The sequence below is a fragment of the Montipora capricornis genome, chromosome 6 (assembly GCF_036669925.1).
Source record: "Montipora capricornis isolate CH-2021 chromosome 6, ASM3666992v2, whole genome shotgun sequence".
Taxonomy (NCBI): Eukaryota; Metazoa; Cnidaria; class Anthozoa; order Scleractinia; family Acroporidae; genus Montipora; species Montipora capricornis.
The window spans coordinates 19,738,758-19,751,257 of NC_090888.1; the positions used below are offsets into that span (position 1 = coordinate 19,738,758).

The window sequence follows — 12,500 nt, forward strand, 5'->3', positions numbered from 1 at the left end:
CACTGCGCTTTAATTAATGGTTATTGGCAACAAAAGTACAGCATTATTTTTTGGTCTTCATTCATGTTCATTGATGCAAAGAGATGCAAAGACGTCTTTTAGTCGTGTTTTGAAGTTTGACTAACATAGCGTGACACTGCCCCTTTAAGGCAGTATGGTGAAGCATTTGAAACGATCTAGATGCCAGGACACAAGCTCTAAGATGGAATGAAATTGTCTTGGATGCAATGACATAATTTCCACCCCGCATCATTCCCTCAGCTCTAAATGGACTCAACAGTGTCATGTAACATCATCTAGTTCGAAACACACGCCTTTGAAGGGGCAAATTGTAATGGATAGTATAAAAAAGGGTTTATTTGAAGCAATCTTCAGAAAATTTCACTTCATTCGTGAATGCTATTATATTTTTGATAAAGAAGCAACTCTAGTTTTTCATCAGAAGAAAATTTCATTAAAAAGATCTAAAAGATACATAATTTTTTAAATTTCCATTTCTTCACTAAAATTATTCTCAACTTCAAAAACACGAAAATCCGCAAGGATTTGACATTTGACGATTCGCGTGTTTGCTTTTCGATCTGACGGTGACTCACAAATCTTTGTCAAAGGGGCTATGTCACGGAATTTTAGGATGTTTAAGGGAAATCTTTAGTTAATAACGAGTTTAAAACTGGGAAACGGTAATGTGGAATTCATTTACCGATGAATTATCGTTACATCACAAACAAGATGATTCCGAGAAAGAACGACCTTTATCCAGGCGATTTTCGGGCCGACATTTTTCAAAATTACGCAAAAGTAATCCGTTTCAATCTTGTCAATTTGTGTCCATCCATGCTTCTCGTTCCCTTTGCTGAATTTCTAAGTTATGTTTGTCAGCAGTATTAAGTGGTTAATGCAATGTTTCATTCCACTTTTTGGGCATTTTGGGTGTCATAAAATGACATCATTTTGCGTGACATAGAAGATTTTCTTGTCTTACGCCCCCCCCCCCTCCCCACCCCCCGACGCAGAACCAGACTTTCTTTTGAAACAAACCCCGTTATTTTCAGCTTTAGTTTACCTCTCTAACTCTATGCTAGAAATAAATACCTAGAATTGTCAGTTTCAGATTTGCATACAAGTGTTGTCTTATGGAAGATTTCATCAAACTCATCCTTTCCCACCATACCCTCACCTTCATTTGTTCTTGGTCAGGAACTACTGCTCTTTCCAGGATTGCTTGGAAACTGTGAATCTGTAAAAGAAATAGAGGATATTACAGGGCCGCGCGGAGATACGAAACTTCTCTTTGAGTGAAACATTTTTCAACGCGAGAAGAGAAATTTCGTATCTCCAAGCGGCCCATGAAGTACAATCTCGACCCCAGTGCTCTTCTCTTGACTGAGGGAGAGAAGAGCTCTGGGAAACCATGAAACAAAGTGTCTTTTCGTTGGTTTTTGTGAAGAACAATCAAAAGCGTCACTAATTGGCGCATTCATGTTAGCATGAGGAGTGAGTGAGCAGGCGCCGTAAGGTTCAAATAACCAATTTTTGGCTATAAGAACCCTAAGGCGCATGTTCTCCTGCATAGGGTTTCCCAGAGTCTAGGGTCGATCCGAGGCTCTGGTGACAAGTATGCAATGAAGTACTAAATCATTTCACAAAAGGCATCGAAAGGCGCGATTTTTATATGTAACCATAGCAACAGTGATCTTTTCACGTGTGAAGATATCTCCGTTTTCGCGCGAAAGCTCACTCAGTATTTTATTGGTGTTTATAGAATAATATTAATTACACATCGTTGTACTGTAATATCCAAATGCGAGTCCTGTCCGGGAATAAGAGAGGATGAGACGTGAGAGAACACATATCCCCATGCCCAATGATCTAAAGACCTATGAATTAAATCTATCTTAAGCTTGGCGCCATGCTGTAAAAGTTAACCAATCAGCTGTCTTTCTTAAAATAGCCGCACATCCGATGATGACCACGCAATAAGTTCAACCTGCAATTAAGGTAAAATGATTCCCTCCACAAAGGGTTATCAAAGCGAAAACTCATGGATGTATTGAGAGAGACAGTTACACTCTAATTGGTCACTCACCTTCCCGTTTACCTTCGACCCAAACACCAATATCACGGCTACACTTGCCGATGTGAGCAAAAGCCAATAGATTGCTGTCACCTTGATAGGCATCTCATCAATGTCGCCCTTCAAATCTCGAGGAGGATTTACAGACATGTAGAAGCAGAAGCACGTTAGCGGAATATAAGCAGCTACAAAAACAAGAAAAAGAGGTGATAGCATCTTATTCGCGAGTTCAGAAGTGTCACAAAGTCTACGGTGCTCCTCTTTCAGCGCTGCCAAGTCAAGCTGCCAAGAGTTGACGTGGTTAGATAATATTCTTTTGGAAAACTCATCAAACAAGTGTTCGAGAAGTGAGCTTGTGACACAAATAAAGACAATTGGAAGAAGCCACGCTCCACAGACGAAGAACATTATGATTATCATAGAGACAATTAGAAATCCGTTCCAGCGAAACCAAGGCTCATTGCTTCCAACAAAAATATACGGAACATTCAAAAGCGAAAGTATAGTTACCGTTGCTGTCAATATCCAGACTACACAAGAAACAGTTAAGATTTTTTTGGAAGTTGATTTCAGCTTATTTAAATCAGTCTGAGAGTCCACCAAGTTTCGAAGAAATTCTTCAAACCGAGATGACTTTCTTTTCGTCAATGGAAGCACGACAAGGCAAATGGTTGCGTTGAGTGCAGCTTTCACACCCCATAAAAGGCCAATCAGAAGAACGAAGAAGACAACAGGCTTTGAAGTTCCCACCATGCAAAGACTGACTACAGTCATAACGACATGAAGCCCATGACTTGCCATAGCTACCATGCAATAAAAGAATGAGAATGAAATCGCTCCAGAATCTTGCGCAGAGGCCAGATCTCTCAACTTTGCTATCGAGGTATCTCCAAAATACATCCCAAACAACTTCATAGATTTTAGTATAGGACTGTAAATTCGTTCGCATGCCATCAACATTTCTTCCTTTCTTCCCGCAGCGCCCGAACTTGCCTCTGGAAAGACTTCAACCACTGTGTGATTTGAAATGAACGACGGCATTTCGTGTCCTTCTCGTATATAGTTAACAGTCCCATGGAGGTCAGTTTCCGAGGGTATTACGCGAAAATCCATCACCCTTTGTGATCTAGCGGTCTTTGAACCTCTAAATAAATTTAATTTGGTCTTATTTTTAATTGAATTCTTATCGGTTGTTGTAATAAAGAAACAGCAAGCGGGGTTACATTAGCATTTTTATTAACTAACGCAGTCCCTTCTTGAAATACGATTTTCAAGATTCGTGTCAGCTCTTTAGGTAATAACAAGTAACATAAATAACAGGAATAACTCTCAGCATTAAACTCAATTTATATCACGACCACGAAAAAAGTGCTATACTTGTATTAATTAACTCTTTTGACCTCTTTTTTTTTTTAATATTAATAAGCTGTTGCTTACTTTGTTTTTATTTATTATACTTTGTTTCCCCTCAGTAAGGTTTATATTACAACCCACCTATACGTTTTCTAATGATTCTTCTTGTTCATGATCTTGCATTAAGATATTGTTATCATCTAAGGCAAAACAGACACGAAAAACAATAAAAAACCTAAAATGGCTTAGAATATGCAGATACAGATGTTATCTTCCTAAGAATCTTAACCCCCTAACGTGAAGGACAACGCAGTTTTAAAATAACGCAACTGGACTGTACAGTTAATAGATTCAAAAAACATTGAGAATTGGAAATATATGTGAGATCCCTTATAGATAAAACACTCCGTGAATATCCTTAGGCAATAGTGCGAAGCGCAAAGATTCTGACAAGAAGAACAGGGAGGAAACTAGCAAACCGCTTCCGCAAACAATGATCTTCGAGATGTCGAAACCAATTGCACACCACATGATTTCAATCTTCCCAGCCACTGTGAAGACAACACAGAAAGGAGCAAAACCGAAACACTCTAAATCTCACGGAATCAATTAAAACTTGTCAATTAAATAAATTATTACATATAGTTTACCCCCCCCCCCCCCTCCCCCCTCTCCAATTTATTCTTGTCACCGTGCGGTTCCAACAATAGGAAACCCTCCATCCCCAGCATAAACCACTAATAACCCACAACTCCTTAAGCCTAACTCTCGAAACGACATCTCACAAAGCTTTATTACGGTGCTTTACTTATCTATGTCAGATCGTTTGGTAAAACTACTTACTTGCAGGCAAGAGTTTAGGCAGAGATAACTGAATAAGAAGAAATCGAGATTCTTCCACTCAATGCGTTAAACTGAATTTTGTGAATGCAGCTTATTTTTTGGCGTTTGAAACCCAAATTCTCATGCAACATATTTAATAAGCACATAAACGTACACATGAGTGCTTCATTTCATTTCTAAGAGGCATGCATCTCAATGCAATTAAATTTACCCTAAAACACAGTCGTCTCATGTTCTCAAAATTTGTATAGAAAATAGCATATTTTTGAGTATGAAAAAATCCCTCTGCTGTATTGTCAATAATTGGATAATGTGGTTTGAAAAGAAACCATTTTTTACATATATGATACCTTTTTTAGTAAATTAAATGCCACCCCCGAATACACGCCGCACCCAATCAGAAGAATGCAGCGTTTATTCCAGAACAACTCAGTAATCTAAACCAGCCTTTTTTAAACTTTGCCGAAAGTTTCATCGTAGCGTTCTAATCACTTTTCAGCAATAAAAAAGGGTGGTCACTGAGATCGTTTTCGAGACATGACCAACTAAATCCAAAATATGACGTGTTTTCGCTGGGCTTTCCCGTTGTCAAGGTAACTTATTACATCACAATAATGATCGCATCCTGTTTGGAAATAATCGGCGTTTAATATGGTACCATGACATTGCTGTTACGTGATACAGTGTTGTAGTGTTATTCGATCTAAACAGAGAGTCTTGAAAGTGTTGAAACCCTTTCGAGCCTCCTTAATTGCCAGATGCCTGAAACAAATTGGAAAGCGACGGAGCACTGTATCTCATTGTAGCGCCCCTGTGGCCAACACAAACGTGGTGGCCACAAAGGTTAAACCTTCTCATATCAACTCCTGTTATTCTGCCTCAGCACAAGGACTTACTGACACTTCCTCATAAAGGGATGGAACACCCCCTAAAGACCAAGCTAAGGATGGTGGCATGTCTGTTATCAAGGAGGTCTATCAAACACAAGAAATTTCACCATCACCTACCAAACTGCTCTTGGCTTCCTGGAGAGGGGGCACCAAAAAACAGTATGATGTGTACATCTAAAAATGGACCAAGTTTTGTGCTGAAAGGCAAGCTAATCAATTTCTCCCACTTATTGTAGATGTACTTGATTTCTTAACAGAGCGTGTTTGAGACAGTATTTACCTACAATGCCATTAACACCGCACGCCGTGCACTGTCCTCTTATGTTCTGTTAGATGATGGATCTAGTGTAGTTCAAAATCCATTGACTTCAAGACTTTTAAATGGGGTTTTCCAGTCCAGGGCCCCAAAACCAAAGTATGCCGAAGTCTGGGATGTTCAGAATGTATTATCCTACCTTAAAGGGGAACTCCGGGGTAAAATTGAAGGTATCTTGTATGTTTGGCCTCAGGTTTATGTCTCAATTTTTAATAACATCATTCCCATATCGTTTCATTCAAATTAAATATTACACCTGAAAGATGACCGACAATGCAAATAGAAATCCGCCATTTTGAAAATTACCCGCTTGTTCAGAAGGCGGGTCAGCGTATCATCGTGTGACGTAGAATCGTCAAACCCATCAGATGTAATACGATAATTTCGCGTTTTCAAGTTGTGTACAATATTTTGCATCGGCGAAGAGGAGCTTTTGCCCTTATATCATCGCTAAAAGTGGCCGATTCTGGGACTTATTCTAATAAAATCGATGAAGAACATGCTTGCGATAGTTTTTTTATTCGGTGGTACCAGTTTGAACCGCGGTTGAGCTCTGATGCTCGAAAATGTAGGCAACAAATGCATGGCAAGCGATGAAGAAACAAATGCAATACTGCGAAATTCAGTCTGGTATGTTGTACGAGTTATCCGTTAATTGTAATTCTATAACAGACTAAGTGACAAATAAACTCAACTCCGTTGATAAATTGTTGTATTGGTCTTTCTGTTTCTTCCTTGTTGCCTTTACAAATCGATTGAAGGGATGCAAAAACGGAGCTTTCCTTCGGCTACTCGATCTATTGCGCAGCTTCATTGCGGCTTTATTCACTCTTTCAAAAACAGCAAACCGTTTTAACGCAATCCTTGATAATAAACTTTACGTCTTAAGTTTATCTCGATGTTTTAAGGGAATAAGCGTGAAGGCAACATAATTTGCTTCTGCTGCCACCAACGCTTTCCCTCGTCAGGGGCACCCAACGAGAACATAGTTCAAAACCACTTAAACATACCATTGTTCAACGTATTTTAGTATTTAAACTGTAGATATAGGCATATTTTTATCCCCTAAAAAATTTTCATCTGTTCGGATTTCCTAGCTGAAAGTCTAGTGGTCCGAAAATTATAGGGATCAAAATTGACTTTTTCGAAAATTTTAGCCAAAAAAAAGGCTCCCCAAAAATTTTAGGTGACCTTTTTTAAGGTAAAAATCCGTTAAAATGGGCAATTATACCATTTTTTTGATGTTCGAAAATCCTAAGACAAGCAGTCAAACAATAAATTTTAAAAACAAAATTCCGAAACTTTTAGATCTCAAATCGTCTTCCGAACACATATTTTCAGAAAATTGACGTTGGGTGCCCCTGGCTCGTTCTCTGTTCATAAATGCAATCCTAATAGTCACGAAGAATACAGAGCAATTGCAATGTTAGTTTCTTGTAACGTAGGCGTACATGCAGCAATTGTCAGATGATGGGAAGAGCGGAGGCATGCATATGCTGCCAAGAAATTGAGCCTGTCAAAAATAAGAATATCGAGGCTGTTACTAGCTGTGAATGTGGCGAAGAGCCCAAATGCATCACCCAGCACCCTGGGTTTCATCCTGTTTGTATAAATTATGGATGGGTCCTTCAAACAGCTTGGTATCAGTACAAGAAGCAGTACAAAGATCCGTTTGATGGACCTGAAGGTAAACTTTATAGACATATTGCCTACAGGCGGTCGGCTCGATGGTGCTGAGACATTTTAGGAAAGGAGATAAGGGTGGTTCTTTCATCTTGAGCAGTGATGTGCATAAGAAATTTTTCTCCTCCACCGGGGCCAGGGAAAGAGTGGGCCTTTGAAGGCTTCCGTTATACAGATGAATGAGAAAACGGGTTTTAAACATGTCCATGAATTAAATAAATAAAGAAAAATACAAGTTAGTATTTTTCATGGAAATTATCAGTTAACAACCGGAAACAAGTACTTCAGTTGTATGTTATGAAAAACACTTTCACTAAAAAACTGAAGAATGATGCATGATGCAAGCCGGGTGATGCTTGAGAAGGTGTTTCCTGTAATAAGGATGGCTGCTGCCAAATAATAGGTTTCCAGGGGCTTCCTTTTAATAACTGATTGGGATTCCCACAGTTCTGTATGCCCATTATGGCAGGTTAGGACAACTGAGAGAATGCTCCCAGTTGTTTTCCTGTTTTTTTGGTCAGTGATCGCGACCCTCCATTTGCACACTTTTTCAGTAAATTGTTCAAACAGGAACCAAACACAAGAATTTTTTTTTTTGACTGTCTGGAGAGCCATCTTCAAATTCATGTTCAGATGACATTATCTCATCATCGGATAACTATTGTTTATCATCTGGTAATAGCCAATGGGATTTAAATCTGCATTGGCATTGTTTTCCTTACCATCCGCATGTATATCCATTTTATCATCGACAAGGACGCTTGCATTGGTGGTAAGTCGATTGAAAAAATTGCTGTGGGTGTATCAATAGGATTTGGGGGTGCCGCCATGGCATAAATGTGGTCATGTGGAATCTTCCATTTGACAGCATGTGGATTTTGTTGGTTATCACCCTTTATAAAAGTATAGGAGGACACGTCAATATTTGCAGTACCACATACACCATTATCATTGCCTTTAGTGATGCACAACTCAGTTTGAACCTCCACACTTTTTAGGGTAATGGGATCAAAACAACATTAAATTCCCACATCATGCATTTCTGGGATTGTATGCAGATTGGAGGTTCATTAGTCACTGGGTCATCTGAAGGTAAATTGTCCTCGATGTCTGCAGCAAGTAGTTCTGAAAGAACCTAAAACAAAATTAAAATGTGAATATACAAGGTAATTCTTTTCACTTTACTATAACTTGAATGCCTTTACTTTGCCTAAGGTCATTTTCTCATTTCTTCCTGTTTTTGAGTGACAAACTTGAAATTAAAAACAAACATCGGAAATTACCGATTATAGGTCATTTTTAAGGTACGCTAACTAGCCATTATTTTCCAAATAAACGCAGCATAATATATTTTAAAACTGGGTGGATGTACAATGACATTTGCCACCATGAAACCATTGTTTATACATCGGGTCGCGCGATCCCCGCAGTTCAAAGCGTGTGCAAACATCGACATGTAAGTGGGCAAATTTATTTGATTCAGAGTAAAAGAGAAGCAAACTGACAAGCACTAACTTCTCGACGCCTTCGTCTCTGAAGGCGATGTTCGCTTGATAACCGCGGCTTTTTCGCTTCGGGGCCGTAGCTAAACAAGAATGGAATAGCATCATCCTTTAATTCCCTCCTAGATTTTTCCCCTGTTAATTTTGCCTGGAGATCGATCTAGAAACAGATTGTCATGAAATGATCGCTGCAGACGTAGCTGTTTTCAAGTGGAGGCATACTCTTCCGTCTGATTCTGTCCAGCCATGCCTTCGCGCGATCGTCTCGTACGATCCTGTGGTAAGTCACCGTGTACGAGTGTGCTCGTCTTCCTTCGTCTTCTTTAAATAATTGTGGGAACCAGGTACACAACAGCTCACTATTTCCCTTGAAACAATCAAAGTACGGTCGAAGATACAGAGACAACGACAGTTATTATAATTTAAGCAAAGTTGAAGAATGAAAAAGTGGATTTTATAAAACCCCGCGGAAAATTGACGATTCTACGTCACAACGACCTGCTGACCACCGATCGCGGCTCAAATTTTCTCCAAAATGGCGGATTTCTATTAGCATTTTCGGTCGTCTTTCAGGTACAATATTTCATTCGAATGAAACGCTATGGGAATGATGTCTCAAAAATTGAGACATGGTACAGAGGCCAAACTTTGCACCCAGTGGACACGTTAAGTCTAAATTACCTTTCTTTTGGATTTCTTATGTTATTGTTGCTGGTCTGAGGCCCCGCATGGGGTCAGACTATCCACATGTTGGATGTCAATGGCGTGATTGTTTCAGAAAATGGCTTTACACTTGTTATTGTTAATCACTTGAAGCAAAGTAGACCTGGGAACCATAACCCACAGCTTTTAAGCTTAAAAGAATGTTCCTTTTGAAGACTCTAACCTTCGTGTTGTTACAACCTGTTAGGAGTATCTAAAGAGAATTAGGTCGCTTAGTGGAAACCAGTCTAAGCTTTTCATGAGCTATGTGAAACCCTTTAAAGAAGTGAGCAGAGATACCCTGACTCGTTGGGTACGGCAAGTTATGGCACAGGCCGGTTTAGATGTTGCTACGTTTTCACCACATATCATAGCACTAGTGCAGCGTCACTTTCAGCTGCACATAGAGCTTCTCTTAATTAGATGACATCCTAAAAACAGTTGGTTGATCATAAGAATGTTGTTTTGCAAAATACTACAACAAGCCAATAGTTACGGCATCCAGCTTTGCAAACGCTGTGTTATCTGTTAAGTAGATGTTTATCATGAACTTCATTGCCACTGTAATAAAACCTGTTTGCTTCATTGATGTGTGGTTTTTCTTCATGTGCGTGTCAGTTTCAAAATCTCATGGGATCTCTCAGCATGGTGACGAAGCAGGATTTGAAAATTAAACCTCAAGTCGTCCATGTCTACTGTGAAAGCGTTTACAGGGAGACCTGTTGTTCACTTGCGCGCCACTTTGAAATTTTGTGACGCAATTTTACGTTTTGGATTGGCAGTTTGCTCCGAGGAAGTTGCATGTTCAAATTTCAACCACACGTGGCCCGAGCTCAGTGTGAGCATGGCCGACAAAAATATAAGGATTTGTATGGGAATCCCGATAAAAAGCTTAAGAAGATATTTACATGAAAAAATTCTCAATTAAAAAGCCTAACCTTATTGCCAACGTGGTTAGCTTCCTTCCTGTGATGTGAAATTGTGACCGTGGAAACATTTTATCCAGAAATATTTGACTCAAATTGGTGGCACCTGAGAATTTAGTCTCCAGCCTTGGGATTTTATTATACCGTTGACAACCACGAAATCGAGCAATGGCTCAAATCGCGTCGGATCTGGAAAATAACCACACAGGAAGGAAGCTAACCACGACGACAATAAGGTCAGGCTTGTTAATTGAGAATTTTTTTCATATAATTATCTTCTTAAACTTTTTATTGGGATTCCCATACAAATCCTTATATTTTTGTTGGCCATGCTCACACTGAGCTTGGGGCGCCTGTGAAATGATGGATCATTCCGAGAGGGCCGTACTGGTGGTGGAACAGCGCCCTACTGGCGAGAAAGTGTCATTTGAATATCCAGAATGGATTGTGGATCTCGAAAACTTCAGAATCGTGATTATTTATAGGATGCCGTATTCTTCTAAACATCCGGTTACAAAAGCCACGTTTTTTGATGAATCCACTTCTCATAATGATGTCATCAGAACTATCATTAACTAGACGCTCCATGAGTGTACACTGGGTTGCCTGTGGTACGTGTTACTCGCAAACGGAAGCTGGGTAATATTGACCTGCAGCGTTCCAGTATTTTTTTCAAGTGCGGGGTCATTAAGACCATTTGAGGTCATTTGAGGTGAAATTGCTCTGACGGTCACCAAGACGTCGGGCCAGCAGAGGCCTTTTGGCTCACGCGTGTAATTATTTTGTAATGTCCTGTCCCATTTTGAGGCCTTTTAATTTTTTAAGCTTTGGTAACAAATTCAGTTCAAAGATAACAAAACATGCTCTTGAGTAAAACTCACTCGCTTCTTAGTCTACAAAAAAACTAACTGGAAATTGCTCTGACGGACGTTTCCCTGCAGTCCTGTATGTCTTGCAGTTGCACTGAGCACACCCTAACGAAGGACTGAATATGTTGTTTCCGCTTCATAATTCCTCTTCTTTTCAGTCTAGTTTGATGTCAGGTCAAAAAATGTTTGTGACTTTACGTACCGTAAAAAAGTACCGTATTAAGCCGGGAGTTAACAGCAAAAGGCAAGCCAAAAGACAGATTAAGAAAAAGATAACAGTTTTTATAAATAACTCTAAATCGAAGTCTCATCGAAAGATTAATGATAATCGACAGTAAAAACACTAAAAATTCTGCCGTCTCAGACTTCTATGAATCAAGGGGAAAGTCATGATGTTCCGTCAAAAGGAATAAATTGATCATGTGCTAGGCAACCATAGGGGTGGACGTGACCACCTTGTGTCAATTGAATGAAATACGGGAAAGAATGTTAGGGTGCTTTCGATTGGGAAATCCGGATTTAGAACTTAAAATCCGGATCTTAGGATTTCCAATCGGACACACAATCCAAAAACGGATTTCGCGACGGATTTTGTTAATTAAAATCCTTACCCGACATCGTTTTCAGAGTAAAACAATGTACTTTCTAGCCAAGAAACTTCCGTCTTTGGTTTTTTAATATTGCTTGAATATTTACATTTCATTTGTCGGGTCTGGATGCCTCTTTGTCGGGTTCCTGAGAAACGTATCTATTTTGACTTCAGGGTGAACTATTTACGCAATTATGACGTTAAGAAGAGTTTGTAATTGAAAATCTAAACATCTATGAGATACAAAAACAGATTTATCGCAAATTACAATGCTGACAAGCACAAAAGCGAAGGAAATGGTTGATAAATATGAAGTTTTTTTACTATCTGAATGTTTTTGGGTTAGAGTAAAGCGATATATTGTTGAAAATGTTGGTTTTAAAGGGGCTATGTCACGCGAAATGATTTAATTTCATTACACTCAAAATTCCCTAAAAGCATGAGTAATGTAAACAATCTTTGCACTAGTAAGTCGTAGCAATAAATTGGATTAACCAGGAAATTACAGTGAAACCGGTTCTTCATTTATTTGCACGCGACTTTGCAATTTTGTGACGCAATGTTGGTGTTTTGATTGGCAGTTTGCTCCGAGGAAGTTGCAACTTTAAATTTCAACTTGCTGCCCGGTGTTTGCTTCCCAGAGTCAGGTATTTGTACCCGTTCAAAACAACCTTGAACTCTATTTTTTTACAATATAAATTTACGGCATAATAACTCTACATTGGGTAGGATTCGCGAGGCTGTGAAAAA

At 39.2% G+C, this 12,500-nt stretch overlaps 2 protein-coding genes across 2 annotated transcripts in view; one reads left to right on the plus strand and one right to left on the minus strand.

Moving 5' to 3' along the window:
• LOC138053334 (uncharacterized) overlaps window positions 1-3,226 on the minus strand; it is a 5,082-nt gene extending 1,856 nt beyond the window's left edge. Inside the window, exons 1-2 of the mRNA XM_068899983.1 lie at window positions 2,090-3,226; window positions 1,181-1,240 (exon numbers count right to left, since the gene is read on the minus strand). Coding sequence (XP_068756084.1) covers window positions 1,181-1,240; window positions 2,090-3,190 — 1,161 coding nt within the window. The 5' untranslated portion in view covers window positions 3,191-3,226. The remainder of the gene's footprint in view (window positions 1-1,180; window positions 1,241-2,089) is intronic.
• Window positions 3,227-8,691: 5,465 nt separating this feature from the next.
• The window catches only part of LOC138050329 (melatonin receptor type 1A-like), a 12,074-nt gene continuing 8,265 nt past the window's right edge, over window positions 8,692-12,500 (plus strand). Inside the window, exon 1 of the mRNA XM_068896684.1 lies at window positions 8,692-8,944. Within this exon, the coding sequence (XP_068752785.1) occupies window positions 8,846-8,944 (99 nt within the window). The 5' untranslated portion in view covers window positions 8,692-8,845. The remainder of the gene's footprint in view (window positions 8,945-12,500) is intronic.